Raw genomic sequence first — 24,998 nt, 5'->3', positions numbered from 1 at the left:
ATTACTTTGGTCATTTACAGGTCTGTACCCAAGCATGCATTTTTGGACCAAACTGGATAGCACTAAAACAACACCTGCTGCATGTTTTCCCTCTCTACCTGAGTTTATAATCTTGCATCCTGTCCAATGCATTTCTGCCAATCCAATGACATCCCACCTGAAGTGACTGAGCTCATGCATGAGCAAGCCAATCCCCCCGACTATGTTTAATGTTCTCACATTCCAGGTCCTTATTGTGACTCTTTTCAGTGTGAGGAAGTGCTTTCCCTGTCTATTTCTATCAGCTTTCTTCCCCCTTTTTGACTTTAAGAGAGATGCATCATCTGTCCTGCTCTTAGGACATGGAGGTACTTGGGCACTGTCAGATTCTGGGACTCTCACCCAGAATCTGTTTAGCTTGTTTATATTGGGTTTCATGGTCTGAATTGATGAGGACAACTGACCAGGTCTCTTCCTCTTCATGTGGTAGCCTTTAGTCCACCAGCTGAACTTCTTCCCACCCATGTACTAAATTACCCAGGTTTCCAGAGGACCTAGATGGTCGTTCCCAGTCTCGCCATCGAGAAGGCAGCTACCAGGAGACCAACCTGGTGAAAGAAAGAAGGAAGCTAATGGGCAAATGAAGAGGCAATCTGCAGGCAGCAAGACACCACAACTATCTGTGCAAGGTGGGCAAAAGAAGGGTAGAGAGTTGTATATACAAGCTATTTGCAAAGAGGTCAAAGAGGCTAGACTCCATAATAAAACACATCTTGTCTACGAAGCTATCAGACAGATAACTGCCAGATATGCTCCTCAGATTTGAGTGACTAAAGATGGGCAAGGCCATGTCATTTATTAACAGAACCTAGGGAAGTAAAGCAAAGATGGAGGCAATACTTTGACACCCTATACAACAGATCTAATGCTGTTAACATAGACTACAACAAGAAACACTTTGGCAGCCACTCGAACACCAGAGATGAGGAAATATTAAATATTGTCAGGAACAAGATAGAGGAAGCTATCAAGAGAGCGAAATGCAGGAAAGCTCCGGGAATGGATGACATCATGGCAGAAGAGTTGGAGGTGGCTACAATAGGCTCAGGGACCAAGGCACTTAGACTCTTTAGGGAGATATGGGAACATGAAGTGATTCCCACAGAATGGCAGCACTCAGTCATAATTTCCGTACATAAGAAGAAGGACAAGCTGGACTGCTCAGGTTACAGGGGCATTAGTCTGTTGTGCCATAGCAGCAAGATCTTCTCCTCCATTAGCCTGCAAAGGATCAAGTGCAGAACAGAGGAAATCCTAGCAGAGGCCCATTGCAGGTGCAAAGCTAACAGGAGCACAATTGATCAGATCTTCACTTTGAGGCAACTGGAAGAAAAATATGAAGAATTTGGAAAAGACTTATATGTCCGTTACATTGACTTCAAGAAGGCATTTGATAGGATTTGGAGGTAAGGACTTTGGGAAACAATGATGTTCAACAGGTACCCAGAGAAAATTATAAGAATACTAGAAGATGTCTATAGAGATATCTTTGCATCAGTCAAAGTCTGTGGAGAGCTAAGTGATCAGTTTAAGACAACCGTAGGAGTGCTGCAGGATGCATCCTCTCACTACTACTCTTAGTATACTCCTGGAATTAACTATAGCAACAGCCCTGGAGAATGAGGAGATAGGATGCAGATAGGTGGAGTGCGAATCAATAACCTGAGTTTCGCCGACGATACCACACTACTTGCTGAAAGTCCAAACGAGCAGCAGGCCATGGTAAACAGAGCGGTGGAAGTCAGTGAAAACCTTGGACTGAAAGCAAGCATGGAGAAGACTGAGATACAACACACGGGAAGGGCGCACAAAGATTTTAACATTGTAATAAAGAATCAGAACCTCAAGCAAACAGTCAAATTTGTCCATCTGGGAAGAACCCTCAGTTCAAAGGAGGGAACTATTTCAGATGTCAAGAGGTGGATAGGGATAGCGAGGGCTGCATTCCAGGCACTAGGAAAAGTTTGGTCAGCAAGCGACATAACATTAACATTATTACAAGTACATGAGACACTTGTCCTGAGCTGCCTTCTCCACAACTCCAAGACCTGGACAATGAAAGGCTCCTCAGAACAGCGACTGAATGTGTTTGAGATGGCGTGTCTCAGGAGGACTCTAGGCGTCACATGAGGAGACAGGCTGTACAATGATGACATTAAGAAACATCTCCATCTACAGAAGGAAGCAAGCTACAGGATAGGCCAATGGCACTTGAGATACTTCAACCATGTTATGATGATATAGATATGAATAATTTGCATTGATATGGATTTTGCTTTAGTGATTTAAATTTAAGGTCAATTTTCTTATATGTATGTGTATTTCTGATACTGATTAATGTATTGTGATTGTGTAGTTCATTTAAAAATGTAATGTATATAGGTTGTTAATGGATAGTCATCAATAATAGTAAAACTTGTAGTTATGTTAGTTAGATTTTCTAGATATATAGAGATATATTTAAGTTAAATAGGCATTCTTCATATCTTTCAAAGACTACAGAATATCGCATTTTAAATGTTTTAATAACTTAGAGCTTTTCATGACAATGAGACATGTCTGCTCCTGGCAGCACCAATCTACTTCAAGAAGATGATGGGCATCGAAGAGGATCCTTATGGAGTTTGATAGCCATTTGGGCAAGAAACTGCTCTTGCCTGGACTATTGCATAAACTGGACACAGAGAACCCTTAGAGAGAGGACTGCTGAACTTGCCTAAATGTGAGATGATCTTTTGGGGTTCCTGATTCAAGAAAGAGTCTGTGAGACATTCTGAAGGACACAGCAGATAGTGACTGATTGCCTTTGAAATTTCCTGCTGCATAGAAATGTCTGCTGGATACTTATGGGCCTGTAGGCCGAAGATGGATGCCCCAACAGTACAAAAGAACTTTGGGTGACTGTCCAGGTAGCAAGATGTCTCTGTGATTTCTACAGTTTGGAACTTGATTATTTCTTGTTTACTTAGGTAGTATTATATCTTTCTGGAGTCTTTGATGGAGTTGAAGAATGGATAGATAGTTATAGTTTTCCATTGTTATGATAAAAGATAAAATAGATATAAATATTGTAACTGTAATTCTTGCTTTATAACTGTTTTGTTATATGTAGTTTTACTATGTTAAAGTGAAAGCCTTTCTTTTTTGTTTAAACAGAAAAAGGGGAAATGATGGAGGCGGGTCTTCTATCAATCTGTTGATTTCATTGGTTAATTAATAAAGAAAACTGCTTGGCCTAATAGGTTAGAACATAGGTGGGCAGAGTAGACGGAACAGGAAGAAGGAAGTGAGGTAGAAGGCTCAGTCAGATGCCACGCCTCTCCTAAGTTAGTCAGACTGCCTTGCCTCTCCTCAGAGAGAGAGATGCGATGAAGCTCCAACCCAAGATGGACGTACGCTAGAAACTTCCCGGTAAGATACCGCTCATGGTGTTACATATATTATTAGATATGGGTTAGTCAAGATGTGAATAAGAGGCTGAAAATAATGGGCCAGGCAGTGTTTAAAAGAATACAGTTTCTGTGTAATTATTTTGGGGCATAAGCAAGCCGGTGGCCAGGAGCCAGGTGGCAGGAAGCCGGCCCGCAGCACCTACTACATTATGAAAATGAATGACAGAAGATACCCAAAGATAGCACTGCTTAGAGGAGTGAACAGAAAAAGGAGAAGAGGAAGTCTCAGAAAACAGTGGATAGACACCATAGATGAAGACGTGGAACCCTGGGTCTGACAATGACACAGCATCTAGGACTGCCCAGGGTAGGAACAACTGGAGAACCACCATAAATGGGCTGTGCATGCATGCTTAGCATTGCCGGGCATAAATGGTGAAATGATGAAGGACGTTAGCTGGCTGCTTTACTTCTCTGATCTGTCAGCTTTCATCCCCTAATATCTGACTCCAGGTTTTTATTAAGACCAATTAGATTTGTGCTACAGCAGCCCTTTATTCTTCCTGTTTCACCCGCCTGGCCAATAGCTGCCATGTTTTCCTGTGGTCTTGCTCTTGGCACCTGCTGATTGGTCCAAAAGGGAGTACCCACCAAGCTGGACAAGCTAGAATACCTTCTTCAAGGTCAGGAACTTAAAATCAGGGAGTGTGTGCATTACTCTCTTGGTTAGCAAAAGCTATAAGTAGCAAATCTTGAGAGCTTTCATTGACCATATTTTTTGCTGTGTGGAGAAGGCTGCTCTCCAGTGAGGGATGACCCAGGAGGAAAGCAGGATGTGACATGGAGGGAATCTTGAGATTAAAGGAACCACGGATTCTTGTTATTCCTGAGACTGAATCAGAGCCCTACATTCCTAGGAACTGGAGAGATGCCACCCTTGAATGTCTCACCTAAACCCAATGCTGCTCAGTTTAAGAAAGCAGTGGCTGTTGTCTGCAGTCACTGGTGTTCAGGATTCACCTCAGCTCATCAGCACACTTTCCCTGGGAAGTACCAGCCCTATCTGAGAACAGCAGGGTACTAGGCCGGGTTCTTCTGCCCCCAGTAGGCTCATCTGACAACCCATCTTTGGCTCAGAACTCCCTGCTGAGTTGCTGAGGCTTTGAGCACGGAAATGTGAGGCTACTCCCGACTCCCATCTTACTTTTCAGGGGGCCATAAGCACTGTATGGTTCAGATGCCTATCTTTTTGCTTTTTGTTTTCCTCTCATGGGAACTACCTCATAAACCTCTCATTCTGTCCTGCTTGGCCAAACAAGCCTTCCCATGGATTTAGTGAATCATTTTCTTTTTTATCTTTGCTAGTTTAGTTGAGCTGTTTCTAATGGTCAATGTCATACATCAAGGTAACTGGGCTAAGGGGTACTCGGTGTGTAGAATCATGAGCCAAATACATTTGCATTTATTATAAATTACTCAGACTAAGGCATGCTGTTATAGCAATTCAGAATGAAGAAAGCAGTTGTTTGTGGTGTCTCAGCTTGGCAGAAAGTGAAGGGTGGGCATCCATTAGAGAACAGTTGAGCCTCGTGTGGTCTCATGCCAGGACACAGACAGAACTCAGCAAAGCTTCTTAGAACATAGAAGGTTAGTATCCCAACAGCATCCAGCCACACAAACACACAAAGATCCCTTGCTGAGTGACAATTAATGAGTCAAATGAGATATTTCTTTCTCTTTTTATAATCCCTGTCTTCTTATGGGAGAGTCCACAGTGTCCCAGTTGAAAACAAGACGGAGACCATGGAGACCTGGGGCTTTTCTCCTGTCATTGAGTAGCCTCAGTAGGACCAGGAGAAAGTCACCAAGCTGGTAAAATAGGGGAAGTTTTAGGTTAGATTTGATTGAACTTTGCAATGGCTGAAAGGGGAACTACTCAAGCACCCAAGCTCTTTTGGGATCTACACACAAGTTCCAGTAGTGGGTGAAGGAGACTGTAAACAAAGATGGCTGATGACTTGATGTGTTCACAGGAATATGGCAGATGTGACATTGCATGAGACCTGAGGTAAAGGCTATTCCCACTCTCTTTGATTCAGAGCTGTCATTTTAAGAAACACAGAACAAACTTCCTGGAGGAAGAGAGAAGCCCAGCCAAGAGCTAGAACCAACCACCAGACTGAAAGTAGAGACATCTTGTACCATTCGGGTCTGGAGTCCCAAGAGCACTAAAGGTGATTATTGTTGTGCCCATATCATTATTGAGTTCCTCCAAAACTAATCTGGAGACCGAGTCCTGTATGTAAAAGCAAAGAGCCTTTATTCTTACATAAAAATCTTGAAAACTTGGTCCCTCTGTGTGTCCAACATATTGGAGTGATCAGAAAGCCCCTAGCTCAGTTAGGGTTTTACAGTAGCAAAGGTGGAGGTGAGGGATTTCTAAGGTTCAGGACACCTGATGGGCAGACTTTTGTCTAGGGGTGTCCTGGTGAAAAGCGATAGGTGTGTATTGGCAGGTAATCCTATCTACAATGCTTGGAACGTTAGGAATTTCCTTTGGATGGTCTGTTCCTGGGTGGTGCCTGGGTCGTCTCAGTTTGTGGTCTTTATTGGAACCAGGTATTGCCCGAGGGTGCCTCTATTGAGCCTGTCACAGCAGGGTCCTACAATTATAACTGTCAGATTTATTCTAAATAAGGCCAGTCAAAGCCACTCAGCACAGCCCACCTCTAACTACCACCCCACGTGTGGGGATTGCTATTCATTACTTACTTGGCTGAATTTAGAGTCACCTTGGAGACACCTTGGGTACCTCTGTATATTCAGAGTGATGTTTAACTGAGGAGGGAAGGTCTACTAAGCATAAGCATGCAATTCTTTCTTCTTAACTGGAGATAACAATGTCACCAGCTGCCTTGTGCTCCCATTACTATGACTTGCCCACCGAGATAGACTGTTACACTGGCTGATTTTGTGTCTCAACTTGACACAAGCTAGAGTCATTATAGAGGAAGGAGCCTCCGTTGAGGAAATGACTCAATGAAGGTATTTTTCTCATTTAGTAATCATTGAGGGAGGGCCCAGCCCATGGTGATTGGTGCCATCCCTAGGCAGGTGGTCCTTGGTTCTATAAGAAGATAGGCTGAGTAGACCAGGGGAAGCAAGCCGGTAACAGCACCCCTCCATGGCCTCTGCATCAGCTCCTGCCTCCAGAATCCTGCTGTTTGAGTTCCTGTCTGATGAACAGCAATGATGAAGTGTAAGCCTAGTAACCCTTTCCTCCCCAACTTGCTTTTTGACTAAGATAATTGTATCGTCCTTAAACCATGAACCAAAGTAATCCTTCCTTCCATAAGATGCTTTTGTCATAGTGAAGAGGACTCTTGCACAGCAGGGGGCTTCCTTTCAGACCCCGGATTAGGCACAAACTACATCCAAACACCTTTTTTCACAGAGAGATCCTTTATTAAGTGGAGAAGAAAAGTTCAAGTGGCTGCTTTTTGACTCAAGCAGAAAAACAGCAGCAAATGACCTTGCAGGTGTCATTCTGAAGAAGAGGAAGGGGGGGGGGGGTCTGTGTTAGAATGAGCTAGGAAGCGGTGGTAAAGGAGATAGGGGATGAGGGACAAGGGGGAGGGAACAAGGGAACAAGGGCAGGGATATTTGTCCTGGAGGCACCAAGGACTGCCTCTGGACAGAGAGGAGACAGACATGACACATAGGCAAATGGCAGTTTATAAAGGTAAAGGGGGAAACCCATGTTAGGATGAGGTGTTTAATTTTAATTGGGGATGTTAATTAGGTGACCCAAAGGAGGCTTTTGATTGCCTCAGAATGAGAAAGTAGCCAAATAAGGGAATAGAACTTGGTGGCTAGCTTTAGGAAAGTAATCTAATGGTTTTTAGCAAGGCAGAGGGAATGGATAGAAAGGCAAGGCCTGCCACAACCATATGTTTAAGTGGGTCAGTGTCCCTTCACATAGCATGTAGAAAAGTAACTAATATGTCATGAAATCAAAACAAATAAGGGTTGTGGTTTCCCACTTGATTTGGGATTGGCACGTTGCTCAGTTATAGAAAACTAATCGGGTGGAAAAGAGATCCAACAGGATATGTTTGAAAGTGGTAGTGGGAGAAATACTGATCTCCTGCTTGCCACCTACTATAAGTACAATTCATTGAACTAGCTATATGACCAAATGGCAGATAATACAGTGATGCTATATAGAGTCTAGGTGCACCCCTCCCCCATATTCTCTGATGCCTAAGTACCTACCTGATTGTCCCCATGAGAATCCTTTCCTCCAGTCAGCAGTGCTCCCCTTGGGAAATCACCCACAGAACTTGTAAAGCTCGCAACTGTGACCTTGGCTAGGAACAGAAGGGGGGTGAGGATGGGCTCTCCATGGCGCTGTACTTCCTTCATGAAACAAGTCACACACAGTAGGAAAGGCACAAGTGTGCCCAGGACACTGTTGGAGCTGTCCAAGGGAAGAGTGCTGCATAGCTGTTTTGTTGTCTCTGGACAGGAGGTGCATTAAGACTCAGGAAGTAAATGAAGCTTAAAAGGCTCAGGAATAAAACAAAACTCACAAGTCACAGGAAGCTCCTGAAACTTACAAGGTTTCCAAGCCTCCCTTCCCAGGGTTATCAAGGGTGACAGCTGCTGGGAAGAGGAGACCGAGCAGCTCAACCATCCGCTGATAGTGTAAAGAGCTCATGGGACGCGCCTTTCCTAAGCTGTCCCTCCTTGTGGGTGGGCTTTTCAGTGACGGAGCTGCCTTTGAGTCACATGCGCTCCTTGTAAGTAACCCCTCACATTCTCATGTCACGGCGTCAGTGTGGAGCTCAATGGACAACTCATGGAAGATGCTTCTCTCCTTCCAGCATGAGGGGTCCAGGAAGCTAACTCCAGTCATTGGTCTTGGCAGCACGCACCCTTACCCAGCAAGCCATCCCACTAGTTTGTAGCAGGCTTCTCTCTATGAGCTCAGGTCAGCCCGAGCCACCTCTGTGTTTCCCACTCCACCCTCCCTACCTCCTGAAAGAGAAGGGGGATACAGCGGCCTGGGTGTTTCTGGTGCACACCTACCTGTTCTAGAATTTCTTTTAGTCTCTGCTATGGTAGGCACGTACATAGGGCCACACGGGGAGCCAGAAACCTGTAAGCAGGACCTGCCCTACCACACCGTGGGCTCATCATTCCCTCCCTCCACCTGCGGGAGAGGGATCATCTCTCCCTCTTTAGGTCCAAATTGTCTCGTATGTAGGATGAGAACAGAGAGTCTATGACAGCCCCAGGGTACATAGATAGGATTAAGAGTGGATCATAGACTTTGAATTTATATACAAACTTATTTAAACACAAATTCTTTTGAGAGAGCTACCCATGCTTATCATGACACTATTTACAATAGCCTAGGTGCCCACTGACTGGATAATGGGTAAGGAAAGGGTAGCCTATGTGCACAGGGAGGAGTGAAGGGCTCCCATTTGGAACTGGAAATCTTTGATTGAAATGAGCAGGCACAAGTTCTCTCGTGTGAGGAAGCTGAGCTAGACAGACCTGACTGCAGAGCAGAGAGCAGCGACGCCTGGAAGGGACATGGGTGTGTGTGGATAAAAGGTGCACACTGCACTCGTGTGAAAAGTCTCACACCGGTACCAACAATAGGTACAATTGATATGTGAAAGCACAACATTTTAAAGTATTTAGTGGTCCACAAAACATTTAAAGAGCCATGTGCACACCCGACAGAGGTGACCGCACCAGGAGTACAAGTGGAGGTGGAGGAGAGACATTTGAATGGCCCCCGGGGGTTGCTCTGTCTAGAGAGAAAAGATCCCAGGGATCCCCAGGATGGAGTTGGCTTCATCTATCTAAACTCCAGATCCTGCAGAAAGACCCTAAAGATCATAGAGAGTGAGAGACTCTGAGTCTTGAAGAGAAATTCTGGTAGAAAAATAGGGGCTCTGACCCCCTGGGGCTGTCTTGCAGGGTTGAAAGGGATCCCTGGTCTGGCTTCTGCAGAACCTCAAGTAGAATCCAATTTGTGATGATGCTTTTAATGATGTTACATAACAATATTAAATAAACCCATTACATAAATCGGTGTCCTGTTGTTGACCAGGAAGGTCCCTGCTCTGAGGCTGACCTAATCCCAAACCCGAAGGCTCTGTCTTCAGTTGGGCAGTTGGTTTAATCTGCTCCCCCATCTCCTGTATGGATCTAACACCCCACATCTTAAGCATCTTGGAACCCCTATTTCCTGCATCTGGCCAGTCTTCCCCCTTTCTAGCTCTTGTCTCAGGCACTGCCACCTCTCCCCAGGCAGAGTCCCTTCCCCTTCCCCAGAGACAATCTTCCAGCCACCCTACAAAGGCTGCTCCAGAAAGCCGCTCATTCACAGAAGAGTGAGCATGAGTACTCTCCAACCCGGCTTTGTCTCCAGAAGTCCCAAGGATCGGTAGGCAAATGAATCATGAGCAGAGGAAGAGTCTGCCTGAGGCCCTTGAGATTCATAAAAACATCAGCAAAGGCTGGGTATAGTGGCACACACCTTTAATTCCACCCAAGTCATGGGAGGCAGAGGCAGGTGGCTCTTTCTGAGATGGAAGACAGCCTGGTCTATATAGTGAGAACCTTTCTCGAAGACAAAACAACCAAAATCACTTGTATAGGCAAAAATATAGTTCTGTGCTTCGAGTGATATGACCTCCAGAGTCAGCTCCCAGCCTCCAGGTACCTGGAGCCTTCATTTCAAGCCCCTCCTACAGCCCTGAGGCCATGCATCTGGAAATAGTGTCTTTGCAAAGGTAATCAAATTAAGATGAAGTCATTAGATTGGGTCTAATCCAATAGGACCTGTGTCCTTAAGAAGAGAAGACACAGATGGCCACAGAATGATGGCTCAGGAAGTCGTTTGCGGTCAGAAGGGGCGATGGAGAAGCATCCACCACTGAAGACGCAGACAGGCTAGAGGCATACAGCAGAGTCCTTGTTCTCCACCCCAAGCCAAGGACTTGAGGTCCTGCCAGCATATGGCCTCAGTCTTCCAACCTTTCATCCAATGACAGAACAGGAGCTGCTTTTGCCATTTGGAGCCTCCCAGACCCTGGTACTTTGCTATGAAGACTCCAGAAAAGGAATGTGGCACCTTGCATGAAGGGGCACTAGGTGCAGACCCTCTTTGTGTGTGAAGTCAGGCATGGGCTCTGGGGAAGAGGAAGACAGCATTAGGAGTAGGGAAACGCCCAGGCGATTCTCAGCTAGGTGTTGGGCCTATGGTAGCACCTGTGTCTGATACAAAGCATCTCTTCCTGGGGGGTCTCCACCACCTGTTCTGCGAGCACATTGTCCCCCTACCCTCACAGGTTCTCCAAGTCTTGCCTGCTGCACAGCTGGCTTCCCCTTTGCATCACCTGCTGGGACACTTCTTCCCCATCCCAAGTGCCTCTATTCGGCATGTCGCAGAATACAGTTTCCATGAAAACTGGGCTTTACCCAGCCTGTTCATTTCTAATTGTTTTAAATTGTGTCTGTCACTCTCACCTTGTCACAGACTCCAGGCCTGTGTCTTAGCATGTCTCCGAAAGTGAGAGTCACTCCTGGAGAGGAATGTTTGTGACTGAGAAATGCTGTGTGCTTTCCGTGCTATGGCACTGTTTTCAGTCATGGTCATAGGGGAGGATGATCTCCTCTTCTTCCCCAGGAGACAGACTGTGAATGTCTTGGGTGTGTGGACCCATGCTGCCTGGATGGCCTGGAGCTCAGCCCACAACACTTACCTTCCTGCCAATTTGTTTTGTCTTCTCAGAGACGCCTCCTGACCATCCAGACAGATCCGTCTCTCCTCATTCTTCTCCTCAGACACCTTGCACATGCATGTCTTACATATTCACCTGCTAGGTCCGTCTATGAGTCTGCGCTTAGAGTCCAGGAATGTGAGGGTGCTCTTCTGCAAGGGGCTATACCATCATTCACAACAAAAGCAACCTGTACCGTTGAGATGAATAGAGAAACAAAAACTGCAGACACACAATGGAGTATTACTCAGCCTTTAAAAGGAAGAAAATTGGATTCAAACCCATATTAAAAAACTAAAATAAAAATATAAAATGAAGGGATGCTGCGTCCGAAAGACGGCCCAGTGGGTTAAGGTACTTGCTGTGTGACACTCAAGACCTGCATGGTAGAAGGAAAGAATGAACTCCTTCAAGTTGTCCTCTCACCTCCACATGCGTGTTGTGGCACACACACAATTCATTCAATTATTTTTTAAAGAAAATAAATTAAAAAAGAAATTCTGGTGCCTACTACCATATAGATGGACCTTGAAGATTTTTTCTAAGAGAAATAAGACCAAATATTATGCACTCCAACTTATAGGAAAGTGCTAATGGTCAAATTCAGAGAGGAAATAGAATGTTGGTTATCAGCGGGAGCTCCATGGGCAGAGTTTCAGTTTTCTCAATCAACACTAGTGACTGCATATATGTGAGTATGATATAACGTTTATATAATGAGGAACTGTTAGTAATTAGTACCATATCTGTGCTGTCTTGTTTTACATCAACTTGATACAAGCTGGAGTCATCAGGGAGGAGGGGGCCTCAATTGAGAAAATGCCTTACAGCTGGATCTTATGGAGGCATGTTCTTAATTAGTGGAGACAATGCCTCCATAAGATCTGGATGTAAGGCATTTTCTTTTTTTTTTAAATTTATTTATTTATTAAAAATTTCTACCTCCTCCCCTCCTCCCATTTCCCTCTCACTCCCCCCACCCCCCTCCCCTCTCCCTATCCAATCCTAACAGAAGTCAGGGTGCCCTGCTCTGTGGGAAGTCCAAGGCCCTCCCCCCTCCATCCAGGTATAGGAAGGTGTGCATCCAAACAGACTAGGCTCCCAAAAGGCCAGTACATGCAGTAGAATCAAAACCCAGTGATAAGGCATTTTCTTAGTGATCAATAGAGGAGGGTCCAGTCCAGAGTGGTTGGTACAGTCCCTGAGCTGGTGGCCCTGGGTTCCATAAGAAGTAGGCTGAGTAAGCTATGAGGACCAAGCCAGTAAGGAGCACCCTCCATGGCCTCTGCATCAGCTCCTGCCTCCAGGATCTTCCCTTGTTTGAGTTCCTGTTCTGACTTCCTTTGGTAATGAACAGTGCTTTTTTTTTTGGTATTTGGAACTGTAAGCCAAATACCTTTTCCTCCCCAACTTGTTTTGGCCATGGCGTTTCATCATAACAACAGAAACCCTAAGACAATGTCCATTAACTCAGACATCACTCCTTGCAGCAGAGGTGGAATTTCTCTGAACTGACCCTGAGAAGGATACCCAGTTCTCATTACTGCCTAGAGTTATATAAAGCTGGTCTCCTGTGGCCCAAGCCCCTACACAATGGGGTTGTGGCATTGATCCAATGTCATCTGCCTCCTGCTTGCAGTCCTAGCCATCTCCTTAACCTACGCAGGGCACACTTCCCTCCAGAAACACCCTGACTGCTCAAGCCTACAACCTGCCCTGTCTCTGCCCTTTGGTCTTGAACAGGATGTAATACCTGGGCCTGCACAGCCACACATGGTGGGCTTGCTGTGAAGCTTCAGCTTTCTCTTCACGCTCAGGTTTAAGTTCTTGAGTATGGGGTCATGACTCATTTCTTTACTGTCTCTCAGAGCACTCCGCATTAAGGGCCATCCACAGGAGGGATGTAACTCGTCTTACATCTGAAGAATCAAATTCATGAGATCGAGGGCTTGTGCTCTGTTTCCTACAATGTTTACACAGGGCTGGGTGGATTTTCAAGTTCAGAGGATTAAAATGCCAGTCTCTCTACCTGCTTGTCTGAGCTGGTCAGAGACACACCTAAACTCTCTCTGACTTGAGATTTGCAGGCACGTTTGGCAGAGCTCTCTGACCAGCAGCTCTCCGCGTCCACTCCTACAGAGAGAGGGAGGAAACACAAGCAAGATTCCTATATGGTAGGGATCATGATTGGCAGATTTCACTAGAACCTGGAGTAGGTGCTGCTGAAGTCCACTCGCGTTGTTCTGCCCTTGCCAAACAGTCTTGATCACTGATTGGTTTCCCAAGCACGGTGATATGTCGAAGAGAACCAGGAAAAAAGAGAGAAAGAATCAGCATTCTGGGCATCTGAACAGCTGCCAAGACGAAGCAGTGCAAGGGCCGCAGTTTTGCTGAAAACAACATGCCAGCTCTTTCCCTGGCTCCTCCTCCTCTTCCTCCGAATGAAAAGGCAACAGCAGGAGCACACAGAGCTTGTGGGATGTTGATGTTCCATCTCCAGCCAGACTCCAAGTTCCTCACAGTCAGGTGGTATGATCTATACATGTCTGTATTATGTACAGGAACTACACGCTTCCTGCTTCATATCTGTTCACAACAATCTTTCTGTGCAACAAGATTTGGAGGAGACTAGAAGTTTTCAAAGAATCAATAAAGAATTAGTTTTTTTTTTTTTTAAAAAAAAGAAGATTCGGAGGAGATCAAATGCATTTTGGCTAATTAATGAAACATTCCATTATAGATGAAATATGCACGCATAAATACATACATATAATTTGTGTTTTACTTCTTGCTTTTGACTACAAGTACCAAGGATGGCTCACACCTGGGGTCCCACCTGGAGAAACACAGGAGTGTGTCTTCATTTTAGTAAGAACACCGCTGAGTCTATAGCTCCTCCTTGCATCAAAGCCAAAAACCCCAGCCTTTCACTCAGCTCTTGGGCAGAGGAGGGATGGGAACTGAACACAGAGCCTTGCACATCCAGACAAGTGCCCTGCCACCAAGCTGCGAATCCACAACTTTCCCTTTTAAAATCCTTTTTCTTTACTTAGTGTGCACACACATACTCACACCATAACCCATGTGTGGGAGTCAGTGGATAACTTGCAGGAGTCAGTTCCCTTCTTCTGCCAAGTGGGTCCCTGGGCTTAAGTGCAAGTGTGGCAGTGGGCATCTTTACCGGCTGAGTCTTCTTGCCAGTCCCCACTCCCCACCCCCGCCACTCCCATGTTCCCCTGGGTTCTCCAGGCTGACCTTGAAGTCACTCTGTAGCCTGGCTAAGCCTTGCCCCAGCCCCAGTGGCCGGGTTGGCCGCCCTGCACCATCAGTCTCGCTCCCTTGTTCTGAACGCTTGTCTTTTGATCACCAGGCTTGACACTAAATGACTTTCAACATTTGCAAACAAGTTCAAAGGACAAAGATTTGCTGGATGGTAAATCTTGAATAGAATGTGAAATCCCAGAAATGCCTGGCACATGGTAGTGCTCATCAAACATGCCTAAGGATCAAAAAGCTGTTGTTACACAAGAATCCCAGAATGTTTGGAGAACAGGGAAAGCCGTGGGATAACACTGCACTCCATGTGTGAATCGAACAGTTCATGGAATCGCCTTTGGGCAGATCCTACAAGCTCAGCACACCAGAGGCCAGGTGGGCAGCTTCAGGGAGAAGCTGAGCTGGGCTTTGGACTGGGAGAGTGGTGGGGATTCCAATAGCTGGTGCTATTTTATAGTCACACCCACCGCATTAATCAACAGCCACCTACTCATTCTTAGCCAGGAAACAAAACCTTGCATATATTCTTGCCCTTAGCCTTACAGCAAGAGAGACTTCCCGGTGGAATCCCACTCCTCCCTCACCTGTACCCAGGTCTTCTTCTCTAATGCCTGTTCTGGACTTCACTTCCATGACTTACCTTTGCAACTGGAGCTCACCCAACCACTGGGACGCTGCATACCACTGCCTAGGACCCTGGGTTCCTGTACTCTCCTCCTCTAGCCTTTAGTTGCTTCCTCCATCCTGGAACTGTTGTCCATGCATCCCTGCTACCTCCTCTGAGTCCTCCTTTCCATTCTGGGTACCCCTCCCCACCTCAATCTTTATAGGTTTCTCTCGGTTTCTTCCCGATTGTTTGTGCAAGTCCTGTACTATCGGTCTAGTGTTTCTTGAATTCAACACTTCACCATCTCCTCTGAATATTTGTGGCAGACGGGTGGCTGATCTATAAATCTCCAGCTATGCCCTCTGAAGCTAACATCTTCCAAAGTGCAGGAATGTAAACACGGCCATGTTTCCACCCTGTCTAAAACCTGCTGTCCCCATCCCCTTAGATACAGTGTGAACTCATGTATCACGGAGTGTGAATGACCCTTCTGGTTCTCAGGCCACCTCTAGCTCCCCTTCGCTTATATTGAGCACTGCGGTTCTCTGGGTCTTGGGTTGGACTGAATCCAAGTCTACTTCCAATCCAGCCTCCCACCTGTGCTTCCTGCGCCATTTCTTCAGGAATGACTTTAGAAGTGGCATTCTGTTAGCCTCCCTGACATTCTTGAACTTCTGGGTTCTTACTCTGCCTTCAAGCAGCCCACTGTGCTGGTTAGGTTTTGGTTTGGTTTGGTTGCCAACTTGATACAGCTAGAATCATCTGGGAAGGGGAACCTCACTTGAGAAGATGCCTCCATCAGTCTGGCCTGTAGGTATGTCTGTGGACATTTTCTTGATTAACAATTGATGGGGAGGGCCACCCTAGGTATGGCATTTTAAGAAAGCAAACTCAACAAGTCATAAAAACAGGCCACACAGTGTTCCTCCTTGGTCTCTGCTTCAGTTCCTGCCTTGATCTCCCTGAATGATGAACTGTGACGTGAATGTGTAAGACAAGTAACCCTTTCCTGCCCAGGGTGCTTTTTGGTCAGTGTTCTATCACCACAACAGCAATGCAGACCCGAAGCCCGGGTAAGCTGCAATGGAAGGATCCTTACGACAGTGGCTCCCTATCAGTTCTGGAGCTTAGCATCCAGGAGACAGCTGCTGGGGTGGTGTTAGTCATCTACTAATAGGATAGAAAGGGGTCTCAGCCCTGGTCAACACCAACTCTTATTTTAATGAGAAACTGAAGTTCTAGGAGAGCAACCAATTCGTTCTAAGTCCCCCATGAGGCAGGAGAGGTCAAATCCAAAATCGTTCTCTCCAAACTTACTCCCCCACCCCCCTGCTACTCCCCTCACGGCAAGTCAGCAGGTCTCAGGGCTTCTGTCTGCCCCACTTGGGTGTGTCCAGCTGCAGGCCTCCAGGCTCACCCCCCTCACCAGGAGCACTGAAAGTGTGATATGGAAACAACCTTAATGACCTGTTCAAATATTGCCTCTTTTCCTACCTCATAGACAGGTACAGGTGAGGACACTTGAAGCCCCTTGAAGGGCTGCAAACAGGTAGTACAGAGTCCCAGCACCAACAGTGATAATGCTGGGCCCACAGAAACAGGCCCAAAGCAGCCTGCCCTCTCTACCTCTCCTAGTCCTCACTCTTTCCTGCCAAACTTCTGAGCTGCCAAAGTTGTGAGCACGCCAGCATGCACACACACACATACACAGGTACGCCCCACACAGGGAGCCAGGCTAATTGTCTGGCATCTGGGCATATTACATATTGGTTGGGAAGACCAGCTAATTAAGCTTAACTTCCCTGGAATGACAGGAAGAGTCTTTTCCTGTGGCTGGAGATGGCAGTAAGTGGACCAGTCAGGCTTCCCACCCCTGATTCAGTTAACAGTCCCGGAACTTCAGATTTGAACTTTAATGAACTTCAAGTACATAAATAACTATTCTTTCCCTTTAGGTAGAAATATCCTGCTCAGTCTCCCCCTGATCTAGTTGATCTTCAGAAACTTCCAATTTCCAATGCATGGAAATCTCTGCATGTTCATTGTCACGGCTGTCAAGAGTTAAGTATGCTTTTCGGACTTCTCAACTTTATGGAAAGGACAATGGCACGTCTCCTGTTACTTCAGCAGAAACCTAAGTTGAACCCCACGAAGTCTCCAGGAATGAGTCTCCCAAATCTGTTAGGAAAGGAAGGATGAAGGTCTGAACTTCACTTAGAAGAAGATTGGAGGTGGCACAACCTCAGAGGAATTGGGCCAAACTGGAGCCGAAAGGTTTGAGGTCGAGGTTGGGAGGGTCACTTCGCCATGAATACGTTGGTGCCGCACAAGATGGGTCTTGCGGCTGAAACTCTTGGCGCACTGCGGGCAGGAGAAGGGGCGGGAGCCGGTATGGATTGCCTGGTGGCGGACCAGGTTGGTTTTGGAACTGAAACAGCGGGCGCAGACAGCACAAGCGTGGGGGCGACTGCCTGTGTGCACTGCCTGGTGGCGGCCTAGGTGAGATTTGCGACTGAAGCGGCGGCCACACTGTGCACAGGCAAAAGGTCTGGCGCCGCTGTGGGCCCGGGAGTGGGCGACCAGATTGGGCCGCGAGCCGAAGCGGCGGCCACACTGCCCACAAGCGAAGGGCCTTTCCCCGGTGTGTACACGCCGGTGACGGGCTAGGTGCTGCCCGTGAGCGAAGCCGCGCCCACAGTCAGGGCAGAAGATGGAGCGCTCACCGGGGGTGGTGCGCTGGGGCGTCGCAGGCCCCGAACCTGGACCACAGTCAGGAGCGTGGGGACCGCAGGCTGAGGGTTCTGTGGCGGCGGAGTCTACGGTGGTGCCCAGTGCACATTCATTGCACTCAAAAGGGCGACCCTCGGTGAGATGCAAACTCTGGTGCGTAGCGAGGTTCTTTTTCCAGCCAAAGCTCAAGCCACAGTGGGAGCAAGCGAAAGGCTTAGGCCCAGGAGGGGACGAGGAGGGAGAATGGGGTGAGGCAGGAGCATCGGTAGAAGACCGGGTGCGGCTAGCAGCATCGTGCACCCTCTGGTGCCGCACCAGGTGTTGCTTATGTGTGAAGCTGCGGGTGCACTGGGTGCATTGGTAGGGCCTCTCGCCGGTATGGATGCGCTGGTGGCGGATCAAGTGTGTCTTCTTGCGGAAACGCTTCTCACATTCGGTGCAGGGAAAGGGCCGCTCTCCGGTATGGGTCTTCTGGTGAGAACCTAGGTGGATCTTCTGGCTGAAGCGTTTGCCACACTCAGCGCATGGGTAGGGCCGCTCGCCGGTGTGTGTACGGAGGTGGCGGGTCAGGTGTGCCTTCTTGCTGAAACGCTTATCGCACTCAGAACAAGGGAACGGACGTTCGCCGCGGTGGCTGCGTTGGTGCAGCAGCATATGGGCACGCTGCGTGAAACTGCGGCCACAATCCGGGCAGGCACAGGGACCCTCGCCCCTGTGCAACCTCTGATGTAGCCGCAGAGTTAGCTGATCCCGGAAACGCCGCTCACATTCCTCGCAGCCATAAGGCTTCTCAGGGATCGGAGCCCACCCTGACAGCGCGAGCCCACCTAGAGATCCCGGAGTTCCTGGCTCCAGTTTGTATGCAACAGTCAGGTGACCCAAGTCAGGAGCAGGAAAAGGACTGGGAAGGAAGGAGAGATGCTGGGGCCATTCCACCTCCTCCTCTGCTTCCTGATCCTCATCCTCAACCTTCACCTTCCGAATCATCCATTCCTCCCCTGAAAAATCATTAAAAAAAAAAAAAAAAAAAAGAATTGTTTGAAAGCCCATCCACGGGCACATTCACTTCCCAGTAGGCTCCTCACATTTATTTCCCTGCAGTCTGACTCCTCTTTGTACCTCACACAAAGTTCCTGGAAATCAGTAAACCCCAAAGTCCTCTTTCTGTTTCCTCTTCGGCCACTGCTGCTGGCTAACACTGCCCCTCTTGGGGCCTTTCTCTCAGGCTGGCCAGTTCCCCCACTCAGGAACTTTTCCTTGAATCTTAGTAGACACCTTTCCCTTGCTCCACTGGACTGCTGCCCACTTCTGTCCCAATCTTTCTCCGAGCTTCCATCACCCAGAGGCTTCCCCCATCATCCTGGCTGACAGGTTTTCTGGAAGTAGTTCTCATTCCCAGCTCAGCCGCCCTTCTTGAGTAAAACTGGCTATAGTTTGGTAACAACCAAACACCTGACCTTCAAAGGTCTCCCCAGCTAACTTTAAGCTTAGGAGGTAGGATGGCCAAGGAACCTAGGTGCCTCCCCCTTAGTTTCCTCCCTAAGCACCAGGCACCCTCACACACACACACACACACACACACACACACACACACACACACACACACACACACACACTCCTGCCTTCTCAAATGCTCCCTGTGCTGCTCCGTTCCCTTTGGAATCCAATACTCAGCTCCCTTCCTCTGGATCTACTGGACTGGGAGGAGGTGACAGACTGGTGTTTGTTGGCTGCGGGAACTGGTCAGTGTTCAGCTGCTGGGAGAAGCACAGAGGGAGCTCCAGGCTTCAAGGGGAGCTTCAGCCCAAGGGCAGATTCAAGTTCCTCGGGAACTCTGACAAAATGCATCCATGTGTGCAGAGGAATCCAGTCTCTTCCTTTAAAGCCCCCACCCCCACCAGTCCCAGTGACTCTTGCTGATAGCCTGTGAGCCACATGATCTGAGTGCTGTCTGGCCCTGAAAGCCTGTCATAGCCTGAGCCTTAATCGTATTACACACAGATTGCGTTCGCTCCCGGTTTCTAACGCACTGGTTCCGAATCACTGTCTGCTTACCCTCTTATGTTACCTCTCTCTTCCCCACACTGCTCCTCTGCTCCAGAATCAGCAACAGCTTCTAGCTGCAGAGCGCTTGCACACCTACCCAATTTTCTTGTCTAGGTGTGAGGTTTTGTCTTTCTAGCTGCTCTTCAACCTGACACACATCACCTTTCCTGCTTCCAGCCAAGAATGCTTCCAGCTTCAAGAATCTCTGTCCCTCCCCCATCCACCAGCTGAAATCCTCGCTTCTCTCAGTGCAGTATACAAAGCAACACTTTGATGCATCCGGCACATAGGGATCCTTTACCATAAATTGTTATAGCAATTACCATTAATATTGTGCTTAATTAAAAATTTTGTGGCTATGTACTGTTGCTTTAATTATTTGTTCAGCCTCATAGTAACAGCAACCCAGCTACGTCTTAGCTTCTGGATGGGAGACATCTTGAATTTTAATTTTGTGTCCAATAACAAAGTGTCTTTATGTGTCTGACAAAAATCAGCTCGGTAACCATTTATTTGAGGCCAACTATGGATGAGGCAGCATGTATGCAGTATCATAAAGCTTCATACCAGCCATGAAGTTACTGTCACCCTGATGAGAGGCGAACAAACCACCCCTGGAGTGAACACAGTACTGCCCCACCCCCAAGAGCATTCTACAGGTCAGTGCAGAAAAGGGTGCAACCCACATCTGTGCAGCTAGATGCCCTGTCTTCCCGCTACACTCGACACCTTTGTGCAGCAGGTACTAAATGAATCCTTGTTGGGTAAGCTGCTCAAGCAAGTGGTGAAGAATGGAAGAAGTGATGGGTAGAGCCGTGGAGAGACTGCTTGGGGAATGGGAGAGATGAGTTAATGGCTACAGACTGGGATCCTTGGTACCATGAAGATCAGCAGAGGTTTGGCAAGAGGAGCATGCAGTGTAGAGGCGAACACCCTGTATCTTTGTGGTGACTAAAATCTCAGAGAGCAACAGCGTGTATGAACTAGGGGATGATGAGGAAGCTGGGACTTCTACAAGTGGGTTACAGTGAGATGTGCTTCTTGTTGGACCTTCTGCTCCCATTCTGCTATCCCCAGATGTGAAACTCCTTTGGAGCTCTAACAGTCTACAGAGGAGAGGGGACAGGGCCTGGATGCACAGCGATCTCCGAGATAAGCTCTGGAACTTGCTTGGTCCCTTTTTCCTTTGCCTGATTCTAGAGCATCATGAAGACTCACCTGGGACCGAGCCTGCGGGCTCAGTCTTCTGTGGGGCACAAGCCTGGCTGCCCATGCAAGGAGCTTCAGCTTGTTCTGTGTGGATGCCTTCTTTCTGGCCAGGGGTCTCGTGCCCTGGAAGAGAAGACGATACTCCAAGGACTCCCGAAACATCAGATAGAAGACAGTTCCCACTGGGACTAGGAAGCAAGCCTGAACCCCCACCTCTATCCCTCCACCTCCTAAAGAATCCTATCATATGCCGTACCTGCAAAGGCAAATTCCCAGTGGCCAAAGCAGGTACTAAGGGTGGACAAGAGCCATAACCGTGAGGAATTTCTGGACTGTGTGTTTTATGAAGAGGTGAAAGTAAGCAAAGACCTTTGACCTGAGCAGTTAGGCCTCCCATTTCCAAGGCAACACAGGTTAGATCTAGCCGTAGGCATTTCTGTCTCATCCCACCTGCAGCCACCCAGGTTCCTCTGACTTTGCTTTAGCCCTCCTCCAGCCCCTTCCATCTTCTAAGGCAGTTTGCAACTTTTACCGTGTTTACATTTCTTGCTGGCTGACTGCTGCCCCCTCTAAGATTAAACTCCATGAAGGGAGGCACCCAGGTCTAGTTAGTGCCTAAGGAGTTCCAAATGTCCAGAAAAGCATCCAGCACAGAGTAGGTGCTTAACATATGGCTCGTGGAAGAAAGAATATTCTTTCCCAAGACCTTCATTGTCCCCACTTACCTGAGCATGAGTGCAGTGTGCTCTCTTCCCTAGATGACATCTTCCCCTGGGCATTATTAAACCCATTGCTGGACTCACTTTGGGGAGCCATCTCTGGCTGTCCCACTGAGAATCCTGTTATAGGCAGAGGGATGAGTTCAAATGAAGCTTCTGGTATTGAACTAGTATCAGATGGGCATTTTCCCAGCTGGCATGGACAAACGACTGCCCAAGCTCCCCAGCAGCCTGGGCAGTTATTAACCTCAACCCCTTTAATTGGTGGGAGAAAGAAAAATAGAATATTTTGAAATGGAAAAAATTAAATTCCAGTGCTGGGCTGGGGAAATGGCTTGGTGGGTGAAGGTAATTGCCACCAAGCTAACGATCTGCACTTGGTTTCCAAAGCCTACATGGCAGGACATAACAAACTCAGAAAACTGTCCTCACCTCCATACGTGTGCATGTAATAAAGATAAACACAATAAATACGTAAATGTAGTAAGTTTTTTGTTGTTTCTAGCCCTCAGTGCTCTGTGAATTCCATGAATACAGAGTCTAGTATAACCATCCTGGTCTGGACAGAGACACAAGGTTCCCTAAAAAGGTATTGCCTCTCCAGACCCCCCAAGGGCCCAGGGTGGTAAACTCCTGAGGATTGCATTTACACAACGTAAGCCTAGCAACCCCCACCCTCCTGGTTCCTTTGTCCTCACTCACCCAAGGAGTTCAGGGCCTCCAGGGTCTCTCTCATGGCCACAGGAGTGGTTCTCCAGGGGTGATCAGGTCACAGACCCTAAAAAGACAGCCTTGTTCAGAATCTTCCTGTCAGTCTTCGCCTAGGTCTCAGCTATTCCTAAGAGCACCAAAGTGATGTCCCAGGTACAGGTGAGGGAACTCAGGGCAAACTGCATCTGGAGCAGAGACTTCTTAAGATGGGTACCCAATGACATGGAACCATCTGCAAACGCTGACTGGCTATCGATGGCAGCCTCTGACCCCACCTACAGTCTAGAACCCACCCCCAAGGCCACCAGCAGGCACTCACCTCCCACTGTGTCTTTGCCTGGGGAAGTACAGGCACTTAATTCTCTGGATAGAGGGTAGGAGACCAAGGTGAGGAGTGGGAAACTTCACGTGGAACCTCTAGCCATCACGGCAGGAGCTAGTGAAACAGAAGCTAACCTTAGGGGTGTAGTGTCATTTTAGGGTGACTGGGGGTGGTGTTGAACAGAGTCCTTGCAGAGGTAATAAATGACTCTCCCCTCCCTAAACCCCTACCTCAAAGTCACACAACCCCCACAGGACTAACTAGGCAAGGACACCCCCACACCAGGCCAGGACACTCCCCGATTTTTGCACTTCCCTGCTCCTCCTCCAACCGGTTCTCTGCCCCTCCTTCAGCAGACTCCCCTCCCCCCTCCCTGGCAGCCTTCCCTCTGCCCCTCCCCTCTCCCTCAGTCTTCCGCCCTCTCTCCCCACCAAATCTGGCAGGCTTTTGGGGCTCCTCCTACTGCCCCGCCCCCTTGGCTCCTCCCCTCCGCGCACCCGCCGGGTCAACCCCTTGGGGCCCCCTTGGAATAGGCCCACAGCAGCTACCGCCTTCCTTGACCCTCCCTAGCACTCTTGGGCAGCGCTCCCCTCCCCCTTCCTCCTATGCCCGCCCGCCTAATTCTCGGTGCACCACCCCCTTCCCAGGCTGCACACTCTCTCCCTTCCTTCCCCCTCCTCTTTTCCTTCCTCCCCCAACTCCCGCCCTCCCCGTCTGAGCTGCTCTCCCCCACCCGCTTGCCCCTCCCCTCTCCTCCCCCACTCGGGTTTCTTTTCCTTCTTTCCGCTCTTCGGTTCCCTCCCCCTCCCCCACAACCATCCTCCCCTCTGCTTCCCTCCCTCCTGCAGCTCTCCTTCCCCTCAGCGGCCCCCGCCTCCCTTCCCCCTCTGCCTACCCTGCAAGCTCCGGCTCCGCTTCCCTCCCCTCCCCGTCCCCAGCCTTGTTCTTCCCCTCCCCCTCCCGGTCTGCTCCCTAGCTTCCAGTCTCACGCCCCCACCCCAGGGGAATCCAAGCTAACCTCTCGGTTTCTGGACCTACTCCCTGGCTCTGCCCCTCCCCATCCCTCTTTCTTCCCAACACACCCCCCTCTCGGCGGACCCGGTGCCCATTTCTGCTCCCTACTGACTTCTCACCCTCTCTAGAGTTTTCCTCCTGACCATACTCCCCCACCCAATCCCCATTCCCGTTAGATCTCCCGGAGTCACTCTGGGTCCCAGCCCTCTGCCCTGCACTAGGCTCACCTGTCAGCGTCCTTGGCTCCCGAGCGGTCCCATCCCCTGCGCCCGTTTCCTGCCCCTCCGCGCTGGACCCCTCCTACACTCTATCCCGAGGAATCCTACTCCTTCTCGGGATCCTCCACGCAGGCCCCTCCCTCCCCCTTCCCACCTGCTCCCACGGGGCTGCCCCACAGTCCTTGCCCTCCCCTCCAGTTCCCTAGTCTCTCCCTCACTCCAGGACCCTCCTCCTTTTACCCCCGCCCCTCCCCCACACTCTCGCCAGCGCGCCCCTTCCCTTGGGGCTGTCACCTGCCGCGAGCCGGCAGCGTCTGCCCAGCTCCTTTCGGTGGCGGGCGGAGACGCCTGCCCGGGAGCCTCCCGTGTCCTACCTGGCGGACTCCTGTGGTTATGTGCCGTGGCCCGCTTCGGGGACCCAGGCGCTCGGGCCTCCGGTCCCGGGCGGCCGTATGCACAATGGCGCCCGCTGCCTGCAGCTTGGGTGCGGGCTGCCCGAAAGACTCCGGGACTGACAGCCCTGAAACTTCGCGGGGAGGGGAAGGAAAGACGCGGAGGGAGAGGGTGTGGGGCAGCGTTGTGGGTGATGGGGGAGGAACCTGGGAAGCAGGAGCTCTGCCCCGGGCTACCAGGCTAAGGGGGTGGGGGCCAGGGGTCTTCAGGAGACCCTTCTCGGAAGGGTGCGCTAATAGGCTTAAGTGCAGGTGACGGTTTGTAGGCAAGATGCCCGGAAGGGAGAGATGGAAAGTGGGAGCTTAGGACCAGGGAAGGGAAGAGGGGAGAGAAGGAGAAGAGGAGGGTAGGGAGGAAGGGCACTTGGGCTAGGAGGGAGGGTGCTCTCAGCCTAGGAGGGAGGAGCTGGGGAAAGGTGGAGCGCCGAACGGAGTGCTGGTGGTGAAGAGTTGGGGGA

The 24,998-nt window shown here is 49.0% G+C and overlaps 1 protein-coding gene and 1 long non-coding RNA gene across 4 annotated transcripts; both read right to left on the bottom strand.

Moving 5' to 3' along the window:
- Window positions 1-9,975: 9,975 nt before the first annotated feature.
- On the bottom strand, window positions 9,976-14,470 carry LOC119806374. The gene is made up of 3 exons (XR_005284201.1): window positions 12,990-14,470; window positions 11,219-11,426; window positions 9,976-10,645 (listed from the first exon to the last, which is right to left on the bottom strand). It is a non-coding gene; the product is annotated as an uncharacterized LOC119806374 (long non-coding RNA).
- Window positions 14,471-17,017: 2,547 nt separating this feature from the next.
- Window positions 17,018-24,953, bottom strand: Znf467 (zinc finger protein 467). 3 transcript variants are annotated; one of them, XM_038318055.1, is made up of 6 exons: window positions 24,463-24,953; window positions 22,854-22,970; window positions 22,526-22,601; window positions 21,830-21,943; window positions 21,114-21,227; window positions 17,018-18,847 (listed from the first exon to the last, which is right to left on the bottom strand). In XM_038318055.1, the coding sequence occupies exons 3-6, from the start codon at window positions 22,557-22,559 to the stop codon at window positions 17,334-17,336; spliced, it is 1,776 nt and encodes a 591-aa protein (XP_038173983.1). In that variant the 5' UTR covers window positions 22,560-22,601; window positions 22,854-22,970; window positions 24,463-24,953; the 3' UTR covers window positions 17,018-17,333. The 3 variants fall into 3 exon arrangements, with proteins under 3 accessions (XP_038173983.1, XP_038173984.1, XP_041910372.1); XM_038318056.1 differs by lacking the exon at window positions 24,463-24,953 and adding an exon at window positions 24,098-24,202; XM_042054438.1 differs by lacking the exon at window positions 24,463-24,953 and having other exon boundaries at window positions 22,854-23,190.
- Between the last annotated feature and the right edge of the window lie 45 nt (window positions 24,954-24,998).

Source organism: Arvicola amphibius, chromosome 2 (assembly GCF_903992535.2).
Source record: "Arvicola amphibius chromosome 2, mArvAmp1.2, whole genome shotgun sequence".
In the NCBI taxonomy this organism is placed as follows: domain Eukaryota; kingdom Metazoa; phylum Chordata; class Mammalia; order Rodentia; family Cricetidae; genus Arvicola; species Arvicola amphibius.
This window is presented reverse-complemented; position numbering and strand designations above follow the sequence as displayed.

Excerpts from the sequence above, each read along its gene's own strand:
- Znf467 (XM_038318055.1), bottom strand. The coding sequence starts at position 22,559 with ATGAGAGAGACCCTGGAGGCCCTGAACTCCTTGG. Across the intron at positions 21,944-22,525 it reads GGAGGCCCTGAACTCCTTGG|GATTCTCAGTGGGACAGCCA; the intron begins GTGAGTGAGGAC and ends TGCCTATAACAG. Across the intron at positions 18,848-21,113 it reads GCCCGCAGGCTCGGTCCCAG|GGGAGGAATGGATGATTCGG; the intron begins GTGAGTCTTCAT and ends ATGATTTTTCAG.